Source organism: Lasioglossum baleicum, unplaced genomic scaffold (genome assembly GCF_051020765.1).
Source record: "Lasioglossum baleicum unplaced genomic scaffold, iyLasBale1 scaffold0211, whole genome shotgun sequence".
NCBI lineage: Eukaryota > Metazoa > Arthropoda > Insecta > Hymenoptera > Halictidae > Lasioglossum > Lasioglossum baleicum.
The window spans coordinates 43,054-55,358 of NW_027469271.1; the positions used below are offsets into that span (position 1 = coordinate 43,054).

Sequence of the window (12,305 nt, forward strand, 5' to 3'; positions counted from 1 at the left end):
ATGCGTTTTTTTTTTCAGTGGTATCCCCAGTAGGCCTACTCCACTATTTATAGGTTGTTACATGTCGTTGAACTCCGGTTCTAAGTACTCTATACCGTCATCGTTTTCGGCACGGAGGTACTCGAAAACGGCATCGTCGTCGTTTTGGTCCAAGACGTAGTCGATAACGTCGCCGTTTCTGTTATTGTGGTCGTCGTCGTCGTTGCAGTTATTGTTCGAGTTGTCGTTGTCGTCGCCGTCGTCGTCGTCGTCGTCGCGACATGTCCAGCATGCTCGGGCGTCGGTTACGGCGAGGGCGTCGGCGGAGGGTACGCTTGCCGATGGCCGTGTCCGTTGCTTTGCGGCTTTGAGCGCCGCCTTCCCGGCATCCGCGAAATCAGCCTTCGTACCCTTTGGATAGGAGGCTGACCGGAGCGTAGCTTCTGTAACATTCATTTAAATAAAATATATATAATAATCGATAAATTAATAATTAGATTGTAATGAATAAGAGATGTGCAATACTTACCGTAGATGGCCCTCACTATCCGCGTGTTATACAGCGGGCGGGTTCCACGGATGCCCGTCCACGTATGCATCAATGCCACAGTGCCGGAGAGGGCATCGTCGAAACAAGCTCTGACTGCTTCTCGCAACGAGTGCCCTCCTAATTGGTGCAAATACCCAACCTGAAAAAAAATAAACATTACTTTTTATATTCATAAACTTAACCTTTTGAGTGCCGGGAGCCGATATATCGGCTTCTGCTACACTGGCGAGAAGTGCCAGAGCCGATATATCGGCCCGCGTCTCGTAGCGCTTTACTATTCGCATTGCGGGAGAAAAAAAAAATTACAAAAAAACTAGTATCATTGTTTAGTTCTGTATTTCATCTATAATACGCAGCTTTTTGAATCATGTAAATATCGTTTCTCGTTTGGTTTTTATAAGCATTTTCCCGAACCCTTGTAAAACTGTGAAATTCGGCCGATTTTTCTCGCATAGGCACCTCTATTTCGCCCGGCACTAAGAGGGTTAATAACACAATATTCTCCTTTATTGCAATATACTTACGACACTGTGGTAGTCGCTATCGGGACAATTCTCAAAATTTTGGATATCCTCTTGAGAATCTAGCGGTAGCCAGTGCGGTCGTTGCCCTAGATACTCGGCCCGTACCATCCCAGTTATTTTCCTGACGGTTGTAGAGAAATTCGTACATTAATATTAATTAATTACAATCATTATACAGGGTGAGTCCGCAGAAACAGAACACCTAAATATCTCCGTTACTTTTCGTTGTACAAAAAAACTTCTTAGGACAAAGTTACACTGTTTGAAGGACCAAATGTAACGGTGTGAGGGAAAAAATTTTCAAGGTTATTTTTTTACAAGATTTCAAGGTCATTGATATTTTTTTTAAATGAAATGAGGTATTTTTTAATACATCAATCGATGCAGCTGGACATTCGTTATAAAAAAGTACTAACCTATGTATGTCGAAATGTTAGTAGTTCACGAGATATTTCGATTTGAGTAACTGTAAAACACCATTACTGTCGTAGTAAAACGTTACACAAGTAGACGCTAACGTCTTATTGTTACTACGACAGTAATGGTGTTTTAGAGTTATTTAAATCAAAATATCTCGTGAACTACTCACTTTTCGACATACATAAATTAGTACTTTTTTATAACGAATGTCCAGCTGCATCGATTGATGTATTAAAAAATACCTCATTCCATTTAAAAAAATATGGATGACCTTGAAATCTTGTAAAAAATTACCTTGAAAATATTTTCCCTTACACCGTTACACGTGGCCCTTCAAACAGTGTAACTTTGTCCTAAGAAGTTTTTTTGTACAACGAAAAGTAACGGAGATATTTAGTTGTTCTGTTTCTGCGGACTCACCCTGTATATAAAACCACGTGTTGTTACTTACTCCACCTTCTTCTCCAATTGCTTCGTACTCATTCTAAAACAAAGGTTGTTAAATTATTACATTTATATTAATTAATTACAATTATTATATATAACCACGTGTTACTTACTCAACTTTTTGCTGGATTTCCTGCAGTCCCATACTAAAACAAAGGTTGATGAATTGATAAATTAATATTAATTAATTACAATTATTACATGCTAGCGAATACATATAACCACGTGTCACTTACTCTACATTCTGCTGCAATTGCTGCAGTCCCATACTGAAAGAAAGATTGAGAAATTGATAAATTAATAAATTAATATTAATTAATTGTAATTTTACATGCTAGCGAATACGTATGTATAACCACGTGTCACTTACTCCACCCTCTGCTCTAATTGCTGCAGTCCCATACTGAAAGAAAGGTTGAGAAATTGATAAATTAATAAATTAATATTAATTAATTCCAATCATTACATACTAACGATTAAATATAACCATGTGTAACTTACTTCATCTTCTGCTCCAACTGCTGCAGTCCCATACTAAAAGAAAAGGTTGATAAATTAATATTAATTAATTACAATCAATTGTAATTGTTATTGTATTACTTACTCAAACCTCTGCCCCAACTGCTGGACAAGATGCAGCAATATCGTCATACTAAAACAAATACAAACGTGATACCATTTACTATACAATTTAATTACAATTATTACTAAATTTTAAAACAAATGTGCAACTCGTGCTTCTCACCTGTCTTGCTGCGGAGGAGGCGCCTGGAGTGTCGGAGTCGGGATGGGGATGGGAAGTGGTGGGGAAGGTTTAGGGTTGTTGGACGAGGAGGAACGATTCTGGATCAGAGGATTTGGCGGGAATTGAATGTTCATCTGCGGATCCGACGACTCGATACTGGACTGCAGCAGTAACAGCATATCCTCGCGTGAGGGGGTTTTTTGCTGCTTCTGCGATATTTTGCGGGGTGGCTCTGCCTCCCCCGAGGCTGTTTGATATTTGGCTGGCAACTGTTGCCGCCTTTTTGGACGTTGTTGATTCTGAAATGTATGAACATCGAAAGAGAATATTAATATCATTAATCAAAGAATGGGAAGAAAAAAACAGACGATTGTCGCTGACACTCCTCGTAGGCTGTGCGAGACACTGTAATGTAATTTTAATTGAACATGTATTGTCGATAATTATATTTTCATTTACACAGGAAGTAAGGTACATAAGTGTATTTAATTTTTTTAACTTACTTCTTGTCAACGAATTTTTCAACTTCTAGTGATGAAAATAAGGAAATAAGATATCGTCAGTAGTTGACAAATTTGTTGATGAGAAGTAAGTTAAAAAAATGTAATACATACTTACCTTGCTTCCTGTGCAAATGAAAATATGTACAATAGTTATCTAATTTAAATTACATTACAGTGTCACGTGCAGTCTACGAGGAGTGCCAGCAACAATGGCAACGATACGATCAAACAATTCGGCAAGTAGAAATTAAAAATTCAAGCTTACTTTATCCATGATGCTGATGTTCGGAGAATTTTTATGTCGCAAGTGAACGGGAGCGCTTCTCAGGATCTATTGCCGGCAGAGATAGTAATGCCAGAATCGTGGGCCGTTGTTCGATTGTCTTTTGTCTCGACGTTATTCGTCTGTTTTTTCGCGGAACGCGCGTTTCACCTGTTCTTCGCGGGAGGCCCATTTCGCCTGTTTTCGCTGGACGCGCGCTTCGCTTGTTCTTCGCGGAGGTGCGTTTCGCCTGTTTTCGTTGGACGCGCGCTTCGCGTGTTCTTCGCGGGCTATTCACCGCTTCTATTGCTATTCACGACAGTAGGTGATACTAGTTAGTGCTTATAGGAGCTTATAGGTGCTTAGTGGTTTCCTCATTGGATTACGCGATTGGACCAGCACGTGAAAGGAAGGTATTTATATTTTTTTTATATCGGTTATTCGATTTCATTTTGCCAATGTCTAGCAAAAGCTTACGAACGTCGTTACCGCGGAAACCATTTCGGGAATTGAGTTCCAGTCAAAAACGGCGCGTTTTGAATGTAGTAAGAACAAAGTTGAGGTCGCGTAAAAAAGCAGCACGCCCCGCTAATGTTAGTGTACCGGATATTCCTCTCACCAGCTCGTCTTCGTTCGCGTATTCTAATGTCGAGTCTTCGCGTCAACCTACTATCGACATAGATATTGATCACGACATGCCCGGCACTTCGAGTTCTTTTCCTTCGTCAATTCCGTCGCGCAATGACACAGCCCGGCCATCTGCTGTCGCTGTGTCAGAACCCTCGTTTCGCGATAGTTTAGCCACTTGTTTCGTGGACAATAACATATCGCACACCCAGGCGAATAACATATTACGCGTTTTGCACAAACATTCGTGTTTTCGGAAGTTGCCAATAGATGCAAGAACTTTACTTTCCACGCCACGCACCAGAGTCACCACGTCTGTGGTGGAGCCTGGTGAATATGTTCATTTCGGGGTAGAGTCTAAAATAATAGAATACTTATGTGAAACCCTCGAAACCATTCCCGAACGTTTAATTTTAGATTTCCATGTTGACGGGTGCACCATCGACACCCACAAAAAAGTTCAGCTTTGGCCAATTCAAATTCGAATCATAAATATGCGTAATAGCAAACCGATGGTTGTAGGCATCTATAAAGGTCCAAATAAACCCGGGGATTGTAATATTTACCTTCAAAAATTTGTCTCCGACATCAATGTGATGATGTCGAAAGGAGGCATTATTTTTCAAGGTAAAACAATCCCTGTGCAGTTGAGATGTTTTATTGCGGATGCACTAGCGCGGGCTTTTATTTTAAATCACAAAAATCATTTATCTTCTAATCCTTGTTCCAAATGTAAATTGTGCGGTACCACAATAGGGAAACGTCGGGTTTTCCGTGGCATCAATCATCATCGTCGATGCGATAATGATTATGCCAATAGCCCCGATAAATATCATCAAAAAGGAAATAGTCCATTAGCGGCCCTCCAAATGGGAATGGTTTCTCAGGTTCCCTTCGAATACATGCACCTTGTTTGTCTGGGCATTGTAAAGAAATTGTTATCCGCCTGGGTGTCTGGTAATTATTCAAAGGAAACAAGATTGTCCCGAAACATGATTTCTATCATCTCCGCGCGAATGGCAGTACTCGATAAGTACTGTCCATCCGATTTTTCTAGACGCCCGAGGCCAATAGAAGAATATTCAACTTTTAAAGCGACCGAGTTTCGCCAATTTCTCTTATATACCGGCCCGGTAGTAATGTACGGGATATTAGCTACGAATGTGTATACTCATTTTTTGTTGCTCCATATCGCGATTAGGATATTAGTTTCACCCTCGCTTATAGAGAAACATGTGAATTTTGCAAAAGCGGCATTGGAATTGTTTGTTTCTACTTCCGAAGAATTTTACGGTTCATCTTTCTTATCGTATAATGTCCACTGCCTCCTTCATTTGGCGGATGACGCCAGCCGTTTCGGAACGTTAGATTCATTTTCCGCGTTTGCGTACGAAGACACAATGTCCATTTTTAATAGATATATCAAAACGCCGGGTAAACCCCTCCAACAGTATGTAAATAGGATGGCGGAATTAAAAAGTCATGGTAGCACGGAGGGATGTAGTGATTATTCCACTACCACTGTCCATGCTTCCATGATTAAATTTTTCAATTTAGGCTTTTCCAAAAACGATCGCGACAACTGCTGCATTTTACGCGACGGATCAATTTGTATTATCGCATCAATTCACCCGTGCGAAGATGCGTACACGTTAGGTGTTAGACGTTTTGAAATTATAGATCAATTTTACGATGTATTATTATCCTCTTCGGATTTGGATATTTTTAAATGTGCGGCTTTGAGCACAGATGTAACCTTTGTAAGTATACAAGATGTCACGGCAAAATGTTATCGAATGCCGCTGAACAGCACGCATGCAAACGGCGATGACGCATTGGGTATCTCATCCCAATGGGTTGTCAAAGTGCTTGCGCACGCTGAGAAAACGTAAGGACATTACACCCTTTTATGTACTTGCGTGAGTATTTTTTATGTATAGTGGAGTAGGCCTACTGGGGATACCACTGAAAAAAAACGCATTGTCAATAGTACCTCCAGGGTAATGCGGAAATCTATTGGTTACGCGTGCAAAAGGAAAAGGAGTAAGTAACACGAGGTTATATATGAAATCGTTAGCATGTAATAATTATAATTAATTAATATAAATGTATTAATTTATCAACCTTTGTTTTAGTATCAGACTGCAGCAATTGGAGAAGAAGGTGGAGTAAGTAACACGAGGTTATATATAATAATTGCAATTAATTAATATTAATGTACAAATTTTCCACAGCCAACAGCGGAATAACTGGAAGAATCGCGGCACTGTCGTGACGTTGCGCACGTGGTCGGGTATCCGTGGGACCCGCCTACTGTACTACAGACGGATAATGAGGGCCATCCACGGTAAGCATTGTACATCTTTTATTCAGTTGAATCTAATTATTAATTCATCGATTAATATATTTATTTATCACATGAATGTTACAGAGACTACGATCCGGTCAACCTGGTACCAACGACAACGGATTTCGCGGCGGCGGGGAAGGCAGCGCTTGAAGAGGCAAAGCAGCGGGTGCGCGGGCACTTCAATCGTCAAGCGAACCCTCCGCGACGCCCTCGCCGGAGCCGATGCTCGCGGATGTTGGACAGGCCGCGACTACGAGGATGACCACGTTTACCCCGGTGACGAAAACGGCGACGGCGCACAGTGGAACTTTTCGTCCATTTCGGAGACAAAATCAAAGAACTTCCGATAGAAATGAGATAGAGAGCTGAAATTTTTTTTAATTATAGCTGAAACTTGGCAGAATATGGGAAAAAGAGGGAGATTATGGTACGAACATTTTTTAACCTTGAAAAAAATCGTCAAACTTGCACAATGTCACGAAAATTGTGGTTTTTGCAATACCACGGGTAGAAAAAAATTTTTTTGTAACATGCCATACATCATTTCCTGTAGATTTTTTCACGCTGATTTTAAATCTGGTCTCAAAATTTGTCTACGACCTCAGGATTTTACAAGAAATCGATTTTTGTGAACAAATTGTTTAACGAATTTTCTCAAGGTTATAAAACGTTCGTACCATAATCTTCCTATTTTCCCATATTCTGCCAAGTTTCAGCTTCAATTTTAAAAAAATTTCATCGCTCTACCTCATTTCTATCGAAAGTTCTTTGATTTTGTCTCCGATTTGGACGAGAGGTTCCACTGTGCGGCGCCGAGCCGTCCTCAACTACCAACCTGACAGAGGTGGGCATTATTTGGCGAAACAAATATTTCAAATACTATTTAATACTTTCAACCTTATTTTGCTTAAAGAAAATAGTATTTTTTATAAGATATACGATTTCGAAAATAAAATATTTCCATTTTAATAATCGAAACCACAAAATAAAATATTTCCATTTTAACAATCGGAACCACAAAATAAAATATTTCTATTTCAATAATCTGAAACACAAAATAGAATATTGTATTTCTTGTGCCTACTGAGGCTAGTTGATAAGCATACAGTGTATGTTTCTCGAATGCGAACCATTATTTTCAGCAATACTATTTAAAATTGAAATTGAAAATATAAAGACAAAGTCCAAATATTTTCAATATTCCTAAAATAAAATACTATTTTCAAATACTATTTGCAAAAATTACTGCCTCAAATAAATCATTTTATTTTCGAAATTGTACATATACTTTAAAATAAATAGGATTATTTATTATTTACTATTCAAAATAGTATTCTCTCCAGCTCTGCAACCTGACTACAAGGACATGTGACTCCCCCGCATATGAATGGACTGCAAGATTAATGCGAAATAACGAGCAGTGTCCGCGCAAGCCAAGGTTTGTAAAAATTTATTTGGTTTATATTAGTTATATTTTATATTAGTTTCATTTATATTTGGTTTATGTTCGAGTTACCCTGAAGGAGCACGCCGTTCCGGAGAAGAGGCGCAGAATCAGGAAAATATGTCCAGACTCGACCAGAAATCCCAACCAGAAGATGCTTCTGAAGTAATGAAATTTCCATGGACCAGGTGTGCCTATGTATGTACAGCGAATCCCTAATATGTAAGAATCTAAGTTGAGTAATAAAGAAAACTAATCAAAATAAATTACAAAATATACTATTTATTAATTATTTCCTGTTTCGTTCATTTAGAATCCCTTCACCCACCAACTCCCTGCGATATGTAGTAATAAAAATTTAAAATTCTTAATATTTTACATTAAAATAAGTGTATTCAATAAATTTAAATGTAAATTAGTTGAAATTGAACTGTAAAGAGATTTGTACGGCATTGTAATTTTTAGCTTGTGTCTCTTGTAATCGATGCAGATAATTTTTATTTCGCATAAAGATCCTTAGTCTAGAAAAAATAACAAATAGGAGAACTAAATAAAATTTGTATGGGTATTTCGAATTGTCGAGAATGAATGCGTGTATTTGGTACGATAGAGATTTACTTCGCCGCCATCTGCCACATTAGTGCGACCTACACTCGCTGACGGTGCTGCCCTGTACAACGATATTCATCAGTGCGACAGTGCTGCCACAAAGGCACATTCGGTCGATTCGTGCCGACCTGATGCCGACCTCATGCCCATGTCCAAACCCTGGTCCTACGGTCGACACTAGCTCGGCATATGCGCGCACAGGAGGTCGACCAAATTTAGATTTTTGGTTGGCTGGGTATGTATATCTTTATTTCAACGTTTTGGTCAAGAAATGGACTCGGTTTTACAATTTATCTAATGGGCTTATACCACGCTTCGGAATTAACTGAACTTGTTTCAATAGATTTCCACCCCACCTATGAGGTACTATTGTCGGCGCGTTTTTTTTGTCAGTGGTATCCCCTGTAGGCCTATTCCACTTTCTCGCATATAACTCATAGACATGCATGCAGTATTCTTTTTGTATATTCTGTTAAATATTTTGCCACCCATTCCACCAAGCATATTCAACATCTCAATTCTATTATTGTTCAGTTATAGAACTACGATGCATTTATTATATCCTGCAAAATTCGAACATACATAATATATATAATCACAAAAATTAATTTTAAATAAAATTTTATAATAAGTAAAATTCAGTGTCACTACATTATAAAGTTACTTGCAATGTTTACACTTATATGATTACCTTATACGATGATTTTTATTTTCGCCTTTTTCTAGTTTATTTCCTTTGTACACACGTTTCGACTGCATTCGTTTCTTTTATTTCTGTATTTTTATTTTTATTTGGCCCTTTTTTGGGGGGGAATATCTCTGTTTGCTGTAACTAATTTTACCTTTTTCCTGGTCTCTTTTATTTTTTCTTTTTCTAAGTTGTTATTTTTGTTCGCCCGCTTGACCAGGAAGAACATGCGCGTTACTAAATAAAAACGAATAATGTTCTTCGTGAAATCATGATTGTGTTCTTCGCAGCCAATGAGCTTAATAGGATTTCTTTCATCATTGATTAATCCCATTATGTCAAATAATGTGTTTACATTAATCTTTCCACAACTTGTTGCCCCCATGATTCCCTTTTCTAAAGTGGACAGCAAATCAAATAATGCCACTGAAGGATTTATTAAAGATCCTTTAGTTTTTATTTGAATCAATTTGTGCGTATCTGGTATTTTATCAGTTGGCTGTAAAGCCAACATCTTCAGACATTCTTAACAAATAATCTTCTTATGATGACTTTTACTGTTAAAAAATCGTTTCCCTTTTCTGGCCACATACCCAGCAACGTACGTCAGTATGTAATCTGACGTACTATGTACATGCGAATCATGGTCTACAAGAATTGACGGGGCATACGCCAACACTTCAGTGTTTCTTCCTCTGTCGAGGATAGTATCAATTTGATCTACCCATTGTTCTTCTCTTTCTTTCATATTCTCTATATCCTTAATACTAATAAGGACATCCATTATTTCTTTAGTTGACACATTAGAACCTCTTGGAGGTTTTATCAGAGAATACATGGATACTAATCTATACATTTGTAAGAACAATTGCGAATCCGGATGATCATTCGATCCACAAGAGTTTCGCATCATCCCAAAAAATCTCTACAACAATAATTATAAATTATATACAAGTTTTATTAATATTTTTATTAAAAAACCGTCTTAAAATATAATTATACCTCCAAATTGTCTTGATTTAGTCTAGATGTCATCAAGTACTGGAATCCACACTTATCAATTAGAAAATCACAAATTTGAAGAGTGGCTTTTAAAGAAATTTTGAGTCCATAACAAGTTTGCTCTGTTATAAAACTGTACCGCATTTCCTTAGCTTTTTGTTCCCACTGAATTATAAAATTTAAAAAGTTTTCAATATCCTGCAAAATTCGAACATACATAATATATATGATCACAAAAAGAATGTAATTAATCAAATTTTATAATAATTAAAATTCATTGTCATTGCACTATAAAGTTACTTGCAATGTTTACACTTATATAATTACCTTGTACATTTGGTTGTCCGGTCGTAATGAATTCTTTGGAGTACGACTGTTCATTGCAGTGATCAATGCATGCACTTTTTGGCAAAATTTTATCGATCCATCAGCATCGTTTAAATCGTGATGAATATTTGTTTCTTTAAATATTTCCATGGCAGGTGCCACACTGAAAAACTATTAAAAATCGCATAAGTACATTTCAACGTGAAAATAATCATATCTTTATCGATCCAATAAAATTACGTAAAGCGATACATATAGACAACATGTAAGTACATACTCGAAATGCCATTGCAACATTCATTTTTTGATAATATTTTGGTCTAATGTGTTGTTCATCCAAATTATAACTGCATTTTAAATTAAATCCTTGAGGATTTTCGATGGCAAGTACTGCATACCAGTGTTTTAAAGAAACTACACCATCCGGAGTCTGCATGTAAGAAAAAAACACATTTTTCAATTATTATCACTCACACATTAGGAAATATGTGCAATTACAAACAATATAAACACGATCAAACGTTCGTATTGTACACGTATTGTCTAACTTCGAATATGCTACTACTAGTGTTCCTGATTTCTCAACATTTTTCATTTCTCGAAAAATGAGAAATAAGACTATATTTCTCGAGAATTCTCTAGAATTTTTAAGAAAACAAAAAAATATTGTATAACATGATATTTGGAGTATCGTTGATAATATTTATCGAAAGCGCAAAAAACATTAACTTGCGACGAGCTGTACCTCGCCGCGAACGACGCGTAAATAGGGAGCGAACGACGGCGACTTATATTTATAAACTCCAGCGACACACGCGCGCGCCAATCCGAGAGCGCCGCGGCCGCCGACCGAGAGCGGCACTCTCCATGGTCCGCGCTTTCGGGCGCTATATAAGTCGCGCCGGAATACCGAACGAGCGGAGTCCGCCTGGAACCACTCCCGTGCACACCGGATTGTACGAGCCCTTTTCAGAGCTATACATCCGTCCAGAACGCAGGCTGGAAGCACGAGTTCCAGGAGACGACTTCCCACCGTGTCCCGGCTCCCGGAGATCGCCGTGCCATCGCCTTGGCTGGACCGGACCCGTCGTGTCGGTGTGGTGGGCACGAACACCCTTAGGTGCTTCTAAGGTGCGTGCGGCTGTAACCCGTCACTCAGGTGCTTCTGGGCGAGGGTTGCGGCACCACTCGGCTCTCCGACCGTCCAGCACGGAGCGACTGGCCTCCGGCTCTGTCCGTGAGTCGAACCTCTGCGGTCAAACGTCGCGATTTGGTGTGGCGGCGGCGGGTCCGAAACTCTCAGGTGCCTCTGAGATACGTACGAACCGTGGTTTGTCTCTCAGGTGCTTCTGGGGGAAAACCACGGCGCCTACGCTGCGTCGGGCCGTGACCTCCGACCGTATCCTGCCACCTCCCACCTTCCAGCGCAAATTCGTAACGACCCCGCGAGGTCCCGCGCCGTTCGATACTGCGTTCAGTACCGCCGAATATTCGGAACCGATTCCACGAAAGCATTCGTCGCGTATCAGTACATATCGATTGCACCTGACCGCCTGATCGCTTTATAATTATCGCTGGATTATCTTTTCTGTTCACCACTAGACCCGGGACGCCGATCCAACTAACGAGAGGCCGTAGGCCCACTCCGCTGTCAACGCGGTCACCAAAATATATTTTTGTTACGCGACCGGATTCGCCGGTCTGCAGGGAGGATTTTCTGTTTGTAATACTACTTTCATTGAACCGCACTTAGCGGAATAAAGTTTAGTTCGTTACCCGATTTCGCCTTCATTTCATTTACTTACCTGCGAACCCTGGTTCACTCCTA

General features: G+C 39.3%; 2 protein-coding genes and 1 long non-coding RNA gene across 3 annotated transcripts; 2 read left to right on the forward strand and 1 right to left on the reverse strand.

The window, feature by feature from the left end:
* Nucleotides 1–57: 57 nt before the first annotated feature.
* On the reverse strand, nt 58–3,660 carry LOC143220122 (uncharacterized). The gene is made up of 10 exons (XM_076445858.1): nt 3,434–3,660; nt 2,525–2,964; nt 2,422–2,454; nt 2,291–2,323; nt 2,157–2,189; nt 2,034–2,066; nt 1,925–1,957; nt 1,054–1,174; nt 509–668; nt 58–422 (listed from the first exon to the last, which is right to left on the reverse strand). The coding sequence occupies exons 2-10, from the start codon at nt 2,569–2,571 to the stop codon at nt 58–60; spliced, it is 858 nt and encodes a 285-aa protein (XP_076301973.1). The 5' UTR covers nt 2,572–2,964; nt 3,434–3,660.
* Nucleotides 3,661–3,831: 171 nt separating this feature from the next.
* Nucleotides 3,832–5,949, forward strand: LOC143220118 (uncharacterized). The gene has a single exon (XM_076445855.1). The coding sequence runs from the start codon at nt 3,889–3,891 to the stop codon at nt 5,947–5,949; it is 2,061 nt and encodes a 686-aa protein (XP_076301970.1). The 5' UTR covers nt 3,832–3,888.
* Nucleotides 5,950–6,026: 77 nt separating this feature from the next.
* On the forward strand, nt 6,027–8,411 carry LOC143220126 (uncharacterized). The gene is made up of 5 exons (XR_013011571.1): nt 6,027–6,100; nt 6,193–6,225; nt 6,292–6,404; nt 6,489–7,251; nt 7,751–8,411. It is a non-coding gene; the product is annotated as an uncharacterized LOC143220126 (long non-coding RNA).
* The last annotated feature ends 3,894 nt before the right edge of the window (nt 8,412–12,305 follow it).

Coding starts and splice junctions, on each gene's coding strand:
- LOC143220122 (XM_076445858.1), bottom strand. CDS start 2,571: ATGACGATATTGCTGCATCTTGTCCAGCAGTTGGGGCAGAGGTTTGA. Junction 2,455..2,524: donor CAGTTGGGGCAGAGGTTTGA/GTAAGTAATACA, acceptor CTTTTCTTTTAG/TATGGGACTGCAGCAGTTGG. Junction 669..1,053: donor ATAGCGACTACCACAGTGTC/GTAAGTATATTG, acceptor ATTTTTTTTCAG/GTTGGGTATTTGCACCAATT.
- LOC143220118 (XM_076445855.1), top strand. CDS start 3,889: ATGTCTAGCAAAAGCTTACGAACGTCGTTACCGCGGAAACCATTTCGG.